Source organism: Castor canadensis, chromosome 13, assembly GCF_047511655.1.
Source record: "Castor canadensis chromosome 13, mCasCan1.hap1v2, whole genome shotgun sequence".
Classification (NCBI taxonomy): domain Eukaryota; kingdom Metazoa; phylum Chordata; class Mammalia; order Rodentia; family Castoridae; genus Castor; species Castor canadensis.
Genome location: NC_133398.1, coordinates 73,890,643 through 73,905,570, shown reverse-complemented (window position 1 = coordinate 73,905,570; position 14,928 = coordinate 73,890,643). Strand labels below are relative to the sequence as shown.

At 36.5% G+C, this 14,928-nt stretch overlaps 1 protein-coding gene across 5 annotated transcripts in view; it reads left to right on the top strand.

The window, feature by feature from the left end:
* Window positions 1-14,928, top strand: part of Cemip2 (cell migration inducing hyaluronidase 2) — a 79,102-nt gene that overhangs the window by 34,233 nt on the left and 29,941 nt on the right. For all 5 annotated transcript variants that reach the window (XM_074052036.1, XM_074052035.1, XM_020180674.2 and 2 more), the window contains 7 exons: window positions 1,472-1,641; window positions 3,745-3,954; window positions 4,283-4,488; window positions 4,628-4,697; window positions 7,419-7,547; window positions 10,936-11,024; window positions 14,614-14,745. In XM_074052036.1, the coding sequence (XP_073908137.1) occupies window positions 1,472-1,641; window positions 3,745-3,954; window positions 4,283-4,488; window positions 4,628-4,697; window positions 7,419-7,547; window positions 10,936-11,024; window positions 14,614-14,745 (1,006 nt within the window). The remainder of the gene's footprint in view (window positions 1-1,471; window positions 1,642-3,744; window positions 3,955-4,282; window positions 4,489-4,627; window positions 4,698-7,418; window positions 7,548-10,935; window positions 11,025-14,613; window positions 14,746-14,928) is intronic.

The following is a 14,928-nucleotide window of genomic DNA, read 5'->3' as shown; positions in this document are numbered from 1 at the left end:
TTGAAATGCAGATTTTTTTGGAGATATTTGGATACTCCCACTGCTGTCTGCCACCTCTTCCCAGCTCTGGCAGCCTCCTTATCTTCCATGTTAGTCATCTCATCTTCTATGTTACTTACTGCTTTCCTTCCTCCCTAAGCTCCTCCTCCTTTTTTGGGAGACTTTTAATTAAAAGAAAGTTCCATGATTTTTGAGTTCCTACTTGCTTGGTTTAAAAAAAAAATCAGTAATATTTAACGTAGAACCAAATAGATACTTTCATTAGACTATATTTCCTACTATAATCTTGTTTCGCAGATTTGTTGAAGGAGAGCAATGTACAAATAGATTCTTACGAGATTCTTATGTAAGCTGTGTGTAGAAAGAATGGCTGCCATTTACTTATTCTGAGCAGGCACTAGGCAAAGCCCCTTTGTACGTTGTTTCACTTACAAGATTTCATTCATATCAATTTCCTTGCTTATGTTCTCAGGATTATACAATGATATATAGAGCAGAAGTTGACAGTAATTGTTCAAGAAGTGCTTACTTTATTTTTTAGTAGTTACAAGTAATAAGGATCTGGAGCTTTGAAGTTCAAGGGAAATTTTTCCACTTTGAAATAAAAAAATAGTATGACTGGCTTGCTTGTTTTTTTTTTTTTTCCTCCTGTGCTTCATTCAGTCTTACAGTTTTCCTTTTGATAATACTAGGCATAAGCAAAAACCAAAAAAATATAAAAGGAAAAGCCCAAAAGTTATGATGATACTGTCTGGCATTAATATTTCTTGGAAATTTTCACTCTTGTTAATAAGTCAATGTGATAATGAGTTTCTGTAAGCTCCACTCCCGTGATTTCTTTGAATTTTTCTTTCCTGAGTTTATGTAAGAGCATCAGAGAGTAAAGCATTATTAAGTTGCTCCTAAACTTCTGGGGAAGATAGAAATGTAAAAGGATACATAATAATACTGTCATAGGAAATGTGAAAGAAAAGGTAGTAATTTCTGTATGGTTGGTGTCCAAATGCTGATTAGTTTAGCTTTGAAGTAGAAGCATAAATATGATACCTGATAGCAAGGTCTACAAAACCGTTTCTTACTAAGGCCTTACTTGCATTTGGTTCTGTATATGTCCTGGGGGAAAGGGGACAGGGTAGAACAAGGACAGGAACCAGAGAGAAACATTGGGGATTATTAGGTAGATTCCAGATCTCTAGTGCAGTTCAAGTGAGGACTGAAATGCTCCAGGGCAGAGCAAGCTCTCTGTTAGTGCCTGGGCTTGTGAATTGGCAGGATAGGTGGTTGTGAGGGTTCAGGTGGGTGTTTGACTAGGTAATCTTTAAAATCCCTGCTTCCTGAGATTCTGTATTAGACAGTGGGAGATGATAAGTTGTTGATAATGTCTTGAGCTTATAGAATAAAGACTGTCTTTTGAAGTGTTTCATGTTTTCTTTGTTCTAATACTCTTTTTTCCCTTTTCCACATCAATCAGAAACTCCTCAGTTCCTGCACATGGGTGAGATCATAGACGGGGTAGACATGAGAGCTGAGGTTGGAATTCTCACCCGCAATGTTGTGATCCAAGGAGAAACGGAGGACTCATGTTACTCAGATAATCAGTGCCAGTTCTTTGATTATGACACCTTTGGGGGTCATGTCATGGTAGGCAAAAGGATTTAATGATTTTTTTTGAAATTCTAGGTGCTAAGTACCTATATCGAAGAGATTTTTAAGTTTGGAATTCATGCATATTAAAAAATCACTTTATTTCCCTTTTTAAAATAATGAGGATTCTTTTAAAAACTAGAAGAGAAAGTTGTACCTTTATTTAGCTGACCTGAACCTTTACTTCAACCAGTCAAGAACTGTTCCATGAAGAATTAAATCAATATAGTGGGAAGAACCCAATTACATAGAGACAAAAACACAATGACCTTGCCACCTATACTTGCAATTTCTGAATGAATGTGTTGGTTCTTTTAAGAACATGTTACTAGTGGTTAAGCAGTAGTAGTGTGCACATGCAAGATATGTTTCTATAAAAACGTTTTGTATGCAGATTTTTATTCTGTAAAAATATCGAGCAGTTACTATATGGTAGGTGGTATTCTGTACACTAAGCTTTCAGCCCTCGTCTGCGCTTTGGCTCCATGTGTTTTCAATCATTTTCTGCATTGAGTGGGCTGTGGTTGTTAGCAACATTTCTGTTTCACTGGTTTGAGAAATGTTGATCAGCATATTTTTTTTTGGTTTCAGTTACAAAACTGAAAAATCCTGTGTGTAAAAATATTGAGAGTGCTCAAACTTTAGCAACATTTCTGTTTCACTGGTTTGAGAAATGTCGATCAGCATATTTTTTGTTTTTAGTTACACGACTGAAAAATCCCATGTTTAAAAATATTTAGGGTGCTCAAACCTTGAGTCATAGAGGAATTTTTTAAAGAACTTATGCAGATAAAATGATGTGCTAACAAAACTTTGGGGGAGGAGTTAGAAGTTGATACCTACCTATCAAACTGTGGTGAAGGTTGTGGAAGTTAAAGAATAAGATGAGGCTAGGAATGACCAAAATACATATAGTCCCCGATGTGACTTACTACTTTTTCAATTTTACAATGTTGCAGAAGTCTAATGCATTCATTAGACACCTTACTTCATATTTTGGATTTGACCTTTTCATGGGCTAATGATATATAGTCTGACACTGTCTTGAGATAGCAGCCAGCTGGAGCTCCTAGTCAGTAACTCCACTGCCAGGGGAAAAACAACCCATACTCAACACTACACAGTGATGCTAAGCTTATTTGTTTAGTAGTTTAGGGGAATAAAATTCAGTTTTGTTGTTTTTATTTTGAGACACTTTCGTATGCTGGCCTGGAACTGGCAAATCTCTTGCCAGGTGCTGGGATTATAGGTAGACTATCACAACTCCCTTCTTAAATGCACTTTTGACTTATGATATTTTCAATTTAAAAATGGCTTTATCAGGATATAATCCCATTGTAAATCATTGAGGAATACCTGTATTTGAGCAAATCAAAACAAATACACTACAAAGAAAGTGTTTTCTCAAAAATGAAGGACAGAAAGGTAAAGTAGGTCCTGTCTGGGGGTTGGTATCAGTACGAGGGGGGAGGATGTAAGGAAAAGGTATAGAAGGGTGAATATGGTGGAATATTCTGTATTCATGCATGAAAATGGAACGAGACCTGTTAAAACTATTCTAAGAAGGGAAAGGTAGAGGGATAAAAGAGAATGATGGAGGGGGTGAATTTGACTTAAATATGTTGTAAGAACTTTTGTAAATGTCACAATGTATCCCCAGTACAATAATAATATGCTAATAAAAAATAAGAGGCATATTGTATAAGATATATGACTGAAAAAAACCCACATACACTGAAATAATTTTTATAGCTTTATTGCCTTTATTCCTAACTAGAAACTATTTTTATTGCTCTTCAAAGCATTCAGGTACATAAAGAAGTATTTGCTAAATTATGAACTGGGGATAGAGGAAAAGAAGAGAAATATTGTGCCAGGTGGTGATATAATGACTGTAATACCAGCACTAAGGAGACCAAGGCAGGGAAATTGCAAGTTAGAGGCCAGGCTGGACTATGTAGCTGGACCCTGTCAAAAAAAAAGGAAGAAAGGGAGGGTAAAAAAATATTCCCTTTTAGACATTTTTCTATTTAAGCAACATTTTTTGCTATTTCCAATTCTGAGAAGTATCAGCTTGACTTTGTGTACCTTGTCTTATAGATAAGGAAAAATTTTACTTCCGTCCACCTTTCCTATGTGGAATTGAAGCACATGGGTCAGCAGCATCTGGGCAAGTATCCAGTGCATTTTCACCTGTGTGGAGATGTGGATTACAAAGGAGGGTACAGATACCCAGCATTTGTGGATGGCCTGTCTGTCCATCACAGCTTCTCAAGGTGCATCACCGTGCATGGAACCAACGGCTTGCTAGTAAGTAGTATCATATGATGTTGACACGTGTCATTTGTCATCGAAATGTTTACACTCCTTAACTCTCATGAGTAAACAAGTTTGCCATGTGCCTACTCTGAACTGATCTTACTGAGAATTCTACTCTTCTGTCTGAAGGACGCCTACTGCTTTTTACCAAACTGTCCTCTTAGGTGAGAAATAAAAATCTAATATTTGACTTTGCCTATTCTGCTAAGATTAAATACTTTTTTGCATTTGTGCTGAGCATGCTACAGTGAGTAGCACTTGGCCCTTAAATCCCAATTAATCTTCTTACCAATGATATTCTACACTTCTATTTCTGCAGATAAAAGATACCATTGGATTTGACACACTAGGACATTGTTTCTTTTTGGAAGATGGTGTTGAACAGAGAAATACTTTATTCCACAATCTGGGGCTTCTCACCAAGCCAGGCACTGTGCTTCCCACTGATAGGAACAACTCCATGTGCACCAACATTCGAGATAAAGTGTTTGGAAACTACATCCCTGTCCCTGCCACAGACTGCATGTGAGTAATGAGCAACGAGAGAAACTCAGGTGTAACGGCCACGGCCTTTGGCTTTTGGGAAAGGTACTTTAAGGGATGTTTTGAGTAGGTAGGATTTGTTATGAAGACTGTTGAAATCATCTTCAAAAATGCCTTGCAGGGCTGTTTCAACTTTCTGGATTGCTCATCCCAACAACAATCTGATTAACAATGCTGCCGCAGGTTCACAGGTAAGTAATACCAGAGTGTTTTCAGCTTATTTTTGTATGGTTCATGATTTTTGAATGTTCTGGTTTATGTGGGTATGATGTCATGTGGGCCAGTGTAACTTGAGCATGACATTGTTTTCTAGTACTGTTTGTCTAGCTGAGAGTAGGAGATGGCTGAGGTGGTTCTTCCATTTCTTCTAAATCCTTTATGCCAATTAGTGTCTTGAGTTTTAAGGACAGATGACAAATGAAGGAAAAAGAGGTGAACTGACCTCTGAGGTTAGTCATCTCCAGAGTGTATTGTTACTGTGTTACGTAAATCTTTCTGGATTCTCATTTTTAAGTCTCCTATGGCCAAGTGACTGATTTCAGTTTCTAGTGTATCAATGTTGAACACAGAAAGCCTTACATTTTCTTTATGGGAGTAGATTTAGTCTGCAGAACACTGTGACAATTGTCACTCTGTTCAGGGAGTGCAATTTTTAGTTAAATGCAAGGATTATGTACTTTAGGGATTTCATTTCCTTGATAATGCCAGCTAGAAGCTCAGTTACGTAACATGAATTGACTAAGGGCCTTGAGTCATTTAAGACAGACAGACAGACACACACATACACCTACACACATGAAAGTAATTTTTTTTAAAAGAACAAATGGAATATTTTATGTTTTTAATTGGTAGAGATGTCCCCTGGATAAACTTGGAGAAGTTTACCTTTATAAATGAGTGTGCTTCACAACTTCTAATTTATGATATAAATGAATCTTTTAAGACAATATGCTACTAAGATTGCAGCTTGGTTGAAAACTGTAACACAAGGCTGTGAACAATAAGTAATATGTAAATATTCATGCTTGTACATCATAACTGTATAAAATTGTAAAAAAGGAAAGAAATACCTAACATCATTTCCAAGGACTAAGGAGTAGTTCTTTGAGATAACAAGAACACAGCCATCACCAGGTGATGGCTGAATTCACATCAGTGATTTTCCTTAAAAACAGAAAACCTAATCTGAAGGTCCCTGTGACTTGAAAATTCTTCATTAACAGCATAGAACTTGGAAATGTGAAGACTTGAGATTTTCATTCATTTATTTTCTTTAAAGTATTTGTTGAGTTCATGTGGATTTGTGCTGTGTTTCTAATGGGAAAGCAATGGCTGAGAGGTAATGTGCAGCCTTGCCCGCTCCAATCTTCTTCTGATCTATGCTGCACTGCAAGTCAACACCCAGAGCCAAGCTTACTCTCGTTTCTTTTCAGAAGTTAGGCATAAATAGTTCTAGAAAATGTAATGTGAGGTTGTCAGAAGCCCTTACTATGGCTCAGATGAGAACAGTGAAAGCATCTCATATATATTCTGTGAATTCTTTCTTTTCTCTGTAGAAAAACTGCTCCAGTAAAGCTAGTGTTTGGCAGGAATTTTCCTCTGAGAGTAAATCAAACTGTTTCTTTATTGTATTTCCATTGCCTTTTACAAAGCTCTCTGTACCCGTTTTGACAAGACAGTATTTTACAGGAAATAGCTGCTACCCTCTTGTATACCCTCATCAATCAATCCCAAACTCTATTGCATCCTAAGACAGTCTGCTCTGCTCTCAGCTTGGGTGTCTAGCCTTCTTACCAGTCCTTAAGTCTTCTTCTGTTGAGTTCTCTGTATCGTATTGAAAATAATTGAGGCGGCAAATATTTTTCAAAGCAGTTTGATTAATTAAGACCCATTTATAAACTTTTATCTTGGAAAATGTTAAAATTACATTCATTTTTGTGTGTAGGGATATATGCATTCTTACACATAAAGTTAACCTCTCCTTTTCTCCCAAAGAATTTTATTTATTAATACCTAATATAATAATTACTAACATAGTATTTTAGTTATCTCTGTATTTCTCACTAGACTATGAATTGTTTGAGAATAATCTTACTCCTCACCCATTATATTAAATACATGTAAGCTAAATTTGGGTGGATAGTATCCTTTTGCACTGTATGTTTAAATTTTTACAACCTGTTTCATCAAAGTTCCATGATGTGAAGTTATCCATCACATCAGGCTGATTTTTAATTGAGTTTCAAAATAAAAAAAAAATCATCATGGAAATTAAGAACACTTCTTTCTATTTCCATGTCTCATTTTATATCCAAAAATTTTAAAAGTTCTTCTCCTGTTAGGGTCAGTAGTCCTGAAATTGAATGAACCGCGTCCAGACTCAGACAGCATCCTGATTCATGCATGCAGTGGTTTTTTTTTCTTTTTTTTTTCTCCTTTGGCAAAAATTTGCCTTAGGACAGGAAGGGCATTGGAGTTGTTTGAAAGAAGCCAGTGAGCTCTACATGTTGACAGATAGTTGTTTAATAGGCATGACTCATCTATTGATCAAGTTTGGAGGTAAACAGAGAAAACCACATTGCTTAAAGGCTGTGCTGTCCTGGTCACATGGAACGTTTATTTGGCTCTAATTCTGCACAACGTTTCAAAGTAGAGAATGATTGGCGAGTTGTTTTGGAAACAAATTTTCCGTCAGATAATTATTTCTTTTGTCCAGTTAGCAAAATTAAATTTGCTTTTTGAAAAAAATGCCTTATACAACTGCTTTGAGGATGTACAGCTTTTTTGAAGTCAATTCCAAACTTAAGACCATGAAAAATTTGTGTTAAAAAGATTAACCTTGCTTGCAAAGCAGCTTATGAGGGTGCTTCATAACTAAGACTTTTAATAATCTTGCTCTTTTTCACTTATAGGATGCTGGAATATGGTATTTATTCCATAAGGAACCTACTGGGGAGTCCAGTGGATTGCAGCTCCTAGAGAAACCAGAACTCACTCCACTGGGTATATTTTATAACAACAGGGTCCATTCAAGTTTTAAGGTAGGTTACAGTCAGTATGTATGATGGACAACTGTGATTATGTCTAAGTCCTTTTTGTGCTGCTCTAATAGAATATTACAAACTGGGTAATTTATAATGAATAGAACTTTTTTTGGCTCATGTTCTGGTGACTGGTCAAGATTAAGGAGTCAGCATCTGAGAAGGCCTCTTGCTGCATCATTCCATGGCACAAAGGCAGAGAGAGAGCAAGAGATTGATCTCAAATCCCTAAGTCCTTTTACTTTTTATTTTTTAAAAAGTTTTTATTAGCCGGCAGCTGGTGGCTTACGTCTGTAATCCTAGCTAGTCAGGAGGTAGAGATTAGGAGGATCGTGGTTCGAGGATAAACCCAGGCAAATACTTCACAAGATCCTATCTTGAAAAATTCCATCACACAAGAGCTATGGGATGGCCAAACGTGAAAGCTCAGAGTTCAAGCCCCAGGACTGCAAAAAAAAAAAAAAAATTATTGGCCTATATCAGAGTGTACATAGTAAGGAGTGCAAGGAGTTTCACCATGATGCTTCCATACATGCATGGAATATACTTGGATCATATTACGCTTATTACTGCTTACTACTTTTTAAAAATTCCTCCATCCTCCTTCTCCCTTTTTCCTTCCTCTTCCACCTCCCTTGTAGTCTCCCTTTTACTTTCATAACTCTGTATTTTTTTATTGTTGTTCATTTGTTTTGTTTTGTTTCCTCCTAGGGTCCCAAAATGAGGGAAAATGTGTGATACTTGTCTTTGCAAACTGCCTTATTTCATTTAATGTGATGATTTCCAGTTCCATCCATTTTCCAGCCATAACTTTGTTCTTCTTAGTAGCTGAGTAAAACTCCCATAGTGTATATATACCAGAATAATGGGTACCTAGGGTGATTCCATAATTTGCTTAAGCCCTTTTATAATTGGCCCTAAATCCATTCCTGAGTATGGAGTCCTCTTCATTAAAACACTCCCGTTAGGCCTATCTCCTAACACTTTGTACTGGGGATAAAGTTTCCAACACATGCTTTTGGAGAGACACATTCAAACCATAGTAGATTACAACCGCGAAGTGTCCGTGTTTGGTATAACTTGTCATCAGAGGAAGTGACTTGTGATTAAAAAATTAGACACCTTATCTTCCATGTTCAGGTGTATATACATTCCATTTATACACAGATGAATATGCACAATGCACTTGCATATATGATCTGATTTAATTATGTCATCCGTGTGTCCTCTTCCTCTCCTTTGTCCCTTCCTTCTCTCCCTCCATTAACCTTTCTAATCTTTCTTACCATAACGTGTTTCTAGGATGTATACATTAGAAAACATACTTCCTGTCTTCTCTCCATTCACAGTGCTGGTCGAGTGTTCTTTTGGGTGTTTAGTATTACTAAGTGTATAAATAGTGAAGTATTGCACAAGATTATTTAACCTAATTTAAAACTATACAGATCAAGTAACCTAAAGGCCATCCAGAAGCTCAAGTTTCTATGGTCTTTGGCACTCACTCCTGCCCCTCCCAGACGATAAATATATTTGTTTCATTTTGTGCTCACAAGGCATTTATAATACTCAGAGGGTACTTTAAAAAACTAAGTGTGTGTCTTATAATTTGAGAAGCTTGGAATCACTTAAAAGAGGGAAAAATGCTATAATTTTTATGAGCAGAATAGGTGATTAAAGCTAATAATTATTGGAAGTAGCATTTCAAAGGGAAAAATACTCAATTTTTAAAAATTACAAATGATAAAAAAGCACCTCCTAATTAATTTTTAGTGTCATATATCATGATGACATGTAACGATCTTCTCTTAATTATAAGAATATTAAATCTAAATGAGTGGATAATTAGGTTTTAATTGCTGAATTTGGGAATGATTATGCCAGATAATAATTTATATATAAGGAAAATTGAACCCATGGAATCCTCAAAAAGAAGCCAGCTGTCTGGGAATCTCTCGCTTTCTGTGTCTCTGTCTCTCTTACACATACCACACAGACACACAGACACACACACACACACACACTCATGCACACACTCTTATAACACACACACAGACACACTCACACACTCTCACACACATTTTCATTCTCGCACTCACACACACAGACACACTCACACACACTGCCCCCTGATTTCAATTGTGGATACCTATGGAAACCATCTAGTCCAGTTTGTCCTGTTTATCTGACTGCCTGCTGAATTCCATTTTAATGTCTCATGAACACATACAAAAACTAAAGTCTTTACTTTTAGGCCTGGCCTATTTCTGTATGCCTGTTTCAGTGCATGCAATCACTAGTTTCCTAGTTGCACAAATAAAAAAATAGGAGCTGCTATCACTGCCTTTCCTTCACCACCAGACATTTTATCAGTTATAACATGATAACAGTTCTGCTTCATAAAGTGTTCTCACTGTCAAATTTCCTGTTACTGCTGCCACAAATCTGGGCCATTCCATTTCTGTCATGGAGGACTAAAATCTTCTCCTTCATTTATTGTCTCTCTCCTTTTGCCCTCTTTCAATCCATTTTCTGTTTTTAGCTACAGCATTTTTTTCAGTGCTGGGGATTGAACCCAGGGTCTTATGCATGCTAGGCAAGTGCTGTACTTCTTAGTGACATCCCCCAGCCCACTGTGTTTTTCTTAAAACATACTTGATTACTAAAGTCCTGTTGTCTTGTGTCTCACAGCATATCAACCCTGTATGATCTGACTTTCACTTGTCCGTAGCCTTCTTCCTTTCCTTTCCTCCTTCCGTGAGTTCCTGCTAGTCCGTCCAGGATTTGTTTCCTTAGATGTCCCAGGCTCTCTCTTGTCTCCACATTTTTATGCGCACGATATCTTCCAGTACTTTCCTTTGGGCTCCTCAGCTGTTTCCTATTCACCTCCAGAGCATTCAAAAGCGAAGCGTGGTTCTTTTCTCCCTATTCTGACGGTTTCAGCGTTAGGAGGTCACTTCTTTTAGCAGACATTCCATGAATCCTCTCCACTGATGAAAAAGGCCTCATCTAAGTGCCTTTTTCTTTGCTGCCTGATCATTTTCTAGTTTCTTTATCATATGCTTCACCTGTTGGATAGCAATTGTTTATTAAATTGTATGTCTTTCTGATAGATTTCTTATCAGTAACAACTGGAAATGTATCTTACTTTTTAATTGTATAGGGCTTCAAGTAGGTACCAAATAAATATTGTTGAATGACTGAAGGAGTCAAATTACAAAATACCCAGGACAGTAGTTGCTTTTTCACAGTACTTTGGCTTTGCTGCTTCTCTTTCCCTTCTACCCCTCATTTTTGTGTGAGAGTGATGAGCTAAAACATTTTTATGACTCATTATATGTAGATATACTTGGGAATCATATGCATTTCAGTCCATCATTATGTATTTCAGGCTGGCTTATTTATTGACAAAGGTGTCAAAACGACCAACTCCAGTGCTGCAGACCCAAGGGAATACCTCTGTTTGGACAACAATGCCAGGTAGAGCCAGCTCTTTAAATCACACTCAGCTTTATCTTGCCAAAGCAAAACTTTCTGATTCAATCACACTGTGCTCTTTTCTTCAGTAACACATGTACAGTGTAGTTTTTTTTTTTTTAAATTATTATCAGAGTGTAGTTTTAAAAGCTTGTAGAAAGGTTTTGGAAAAACGTTCTGCTGTCCCAGGTCCTGAGTCTGGGCATTTATCTTACTGAAATGCCAAAGAAGGTGATGCTTTTCTCCTTTTTCACAGAGGTAACTTCATGTTAAAGGGAGAGAAAGAAAAGAGAGAGAGAGTGGAAAAGGTTTCAGATTTGGAGAAGAGTGTGACTCACTGAAAAATAAGTTAAGCTAACATGTTTTAGTCTAATCCCTGAAAGCCAAAGCATATAGAATTTATACTTAGTGATCAAAATGGAACATTGCATTGACTCTATTTCAAAAGGGGAGTACCCACATTTGATGACCAAGCTGGTCTGGTTCAGTTATTTGTAACCTCAAATTCACCTCCCAGCCAGGCTTTATGTTACTCTTCTGTATAACCACAAAATGTGGTCAGGATATGGATTAGCATTTCAGCAGAGTCCTCTTAAATGCTGTATGTGAGCCAAAATAAATAAAATGTCTCAGATGGAACTAAAATTTTCTGGTAAAGATGGCAACTTAAAGTAATATTCAGTAGAAACTTTGTACATGTTATTTTTCTCTACTCCAAGTTGATTGACCAGTGTATGGAGTTGATGTTTTGCTAGATTTAATAGACTTTTTTGATAGACATTTGAAAGAAGAATGCCAGAGCAAGTTGTTATTGAAGGAACAAAGCACGACCTACACTGGAGGTTGATGCATCTGACGTACATGTGAGGCAGGATGCCACCATGTATTACTAAGGCATGAGGTCAGGAGCAAACTGGGGAAAGTATGGTTGGTAAATTATGCATCAGGATCCCTCAAAGGTTAAATTGAGCGTGAACTATTTTAGAGCAATGATCAGATTGCATTTGAATAGCCTAGAAACCATAGGCGTTGTTTAGATAAGCCAGAAAGTACTAGATCCTTCATTGCTGATCAACATATGAGATAAAAAATAGAGGAGAAAAACTTAGGAAAAAGGACCATTTGGATGAGAACAAATTATGAACCAAAAAGAGAATATGAGTTGACAAAAATGAAGAAGTCTATGGTAGTGGGTCACCCCTGCTTTTTTTGTTTTGAAAAGTTTATTAGAATTTGTAAAGCTAATAACGTGTGTTTTGCCAAGTTAGTATTTCCAGAAAAACTTAAACATGACACAATTGGCTCCTTTCCCTTAAAATTATTGAAATAATTTGTGTAATACGTTGGTTTATAAGTGCTGATATATGAATGGAATGAGTAAATATATTTAAGAAATCCCTATTTTAACTAGACTTGGCGATAAAACACCTTATCTGCAAATGGATGTAAGTGATGTCATGCAAATGGCAGTCTTTCCTCTGCACTCCATTATTTCTCTTACCAGTTTATAAGCACATATATATGGGTATGGAATTGAAGTTGAGTTGGAAGTTGTTTTTAAAAAAAAAACAATTATAGAAGCAGAGTAACAAGACATTTGGCAACTGTGTATACATTTAATTTTGCATAAATTGATGTATAGAATATGCCCCATTTATTCATGCAGTCCAGACATGAGTAAAAATGATAAAACAAATGAGTAATAAAACCACTTGATGAATTAAACTCGACTCATGGAATCCAGAAGACATTTAGTCTATTCTTCAAAGAGGAAGTGACTCACCAGCTAATCAGATGAGCCTTTCCTTGGGTCATTAAGATATGAAATTAGATGAATTCACAGATGGGAAGCACTTAGTTTGAAGTTGGAAAAGCTCATCTAAAAAGAAAAAAAGCATTATAACAAACTAGTACTACGCAACAGAGGACAGTTACCCGAGGGTTCGGAAGTGTACTGAAATCATACAGATGATGATGGAAAACTAGGGTAATTAACCGTATTTTCTATATAGCAAGTTAAAAAAGAGGATGAAAAGAAAGGGTGTCAAGGCAAATGGTCAGTAGTTGAATTTTATGGATAGCAAGCTCTGCAAAGATGAGTTAGCTGTAGCACAGAGTTGGGTGTTGTTTTATGTTACTTTTTTTTTCTTTTCTTTTTGCCTTCACTTAAAACATTGTGTAGTTTCCTTTCCAGAACTTTTCTGTCTGACTGATACATACTGTGTAATGACAGCAAAGTTATTTGGCAGTAAGTACAGTGCCAGAAGAGTAGGTGTTGGCTTAGAGTTAGACTTTTTTACCCTTACGTCAGACCTACTTATATAAGGGTCCTGGGTCATGTATTCTAAGGATGAGCGTAACACCCTTTATCCCCACTGCTCACCCCACTTTGTACCACCAGCATCTGCCTCATGTACATAAAGAGCCTCCAGAATGCTCTTAGAACCCATTCTCCAAATAGCAGCCAGTGAGCTTTGGGGAAAAGACTTCCTGATTCTCTGTGTCTGTTGACTTCCCATTGCATTTCGAATAAAGAACCACATGCTTGCTGCTTCTCTTTCTTACCTGCCTTGCTTTTGCTTTTCACCCAGTTTGCTTGCAGTGGAGTGCTGAACTCCACTCATACCTGAGGACATTTGTACCGGCTGTTCTTGCTCCTGAGCTGCTTCTCCCATCATGCTACTTAGCGAGCATCTACCATCAGCAAATATGCTAGTAGCATTGTGCAAAGGATAGTGAGGGCGTGGCCTAAGGAGATTATTTGAGTTGGTTTAAGTTTTTGACCCCCAATTTTTTATTTTCTTTAAGGTCCTTGTAAATGTTTTAGTACAAAGAGAAAGAAAAGGCAAAATCCAGTCTTCATAATAAGTAAGAGAATTAAGTAAAACCTATTTTAAGTGTAGGCATTTTCAAGCTACAGGTTCAGTTTTGTCTCTATAGTTAAGTTAAAATTAATAGCATACGACTCAGACCCATATATCACATGCAGTTATGTTGAAATATATGATTAATTTTTGCAGTAAGTTTATGTCAATAGCATGTAATATAAGATGTGCTAGATTTCCTGGTGTGAGTATTTTTTTAAAGAATTTTTTTTTGAGTTTATAATATTCTATAGTATCCATTCTATAAGCTGACTTTGTTAAAAAAATAAGATATGAAAGCATTTCTCTGGAAGCTTGTATATAAATGTAATCCTTTCCTTTTTTAAAAATTGTTGTACTGGGAATACATTGTGACATTTACAAAAGTTCTTAAAATATATCATAGTTGAATTCATCCCCTTTGTCATTCTCCTTTATTCCCCTCTCCCTATTCCTAGAATAGTTTCAGTAGTTCTCGTTTTTCCATTTTTATACATAATATTTTCATTACATTCAGCCTCCTTCACCCTTTCCTTATATCCTATCCCCTCCCACTGGTATCCTTTTCTTTGAATATTTGATATGTGAATAATTAAGTTGTGCCTTAAGTTTTTTTGGCCAAATTTAAATCTTGGTTCTTGACACTTTAGCTTATAATTATAAATAGCCAATTTCAATTTTTTTAAATCACTTTTTAATTGAAAAAAAACCCTTTTCTAACCACCCAGGTTTCGGCCTCATCAGGATGCAGACCCTGAAAAGCCACGTGTTGCTGCTATAATTGACAGGCTCATTGCTTTTAAAAATAACGATAAGGGAGCCTGGATCAGAGGAGGTGACATTATTGTTCAGAATTCAGCGTGAGTATTTTCTACAAAGTTATATAACCTGATGACATTGAAGTGTTTATTTTTTTAAAGATTTTAAAAAAAAACCAAGTAGAGTGAAAGTACATTGGTGGTTCCTGGAATCATATTATTATTATTATTTTTAATAAGACAGGATGAGCTCTGAGGAAGTATGCTAGAATTACCAGACTGCAA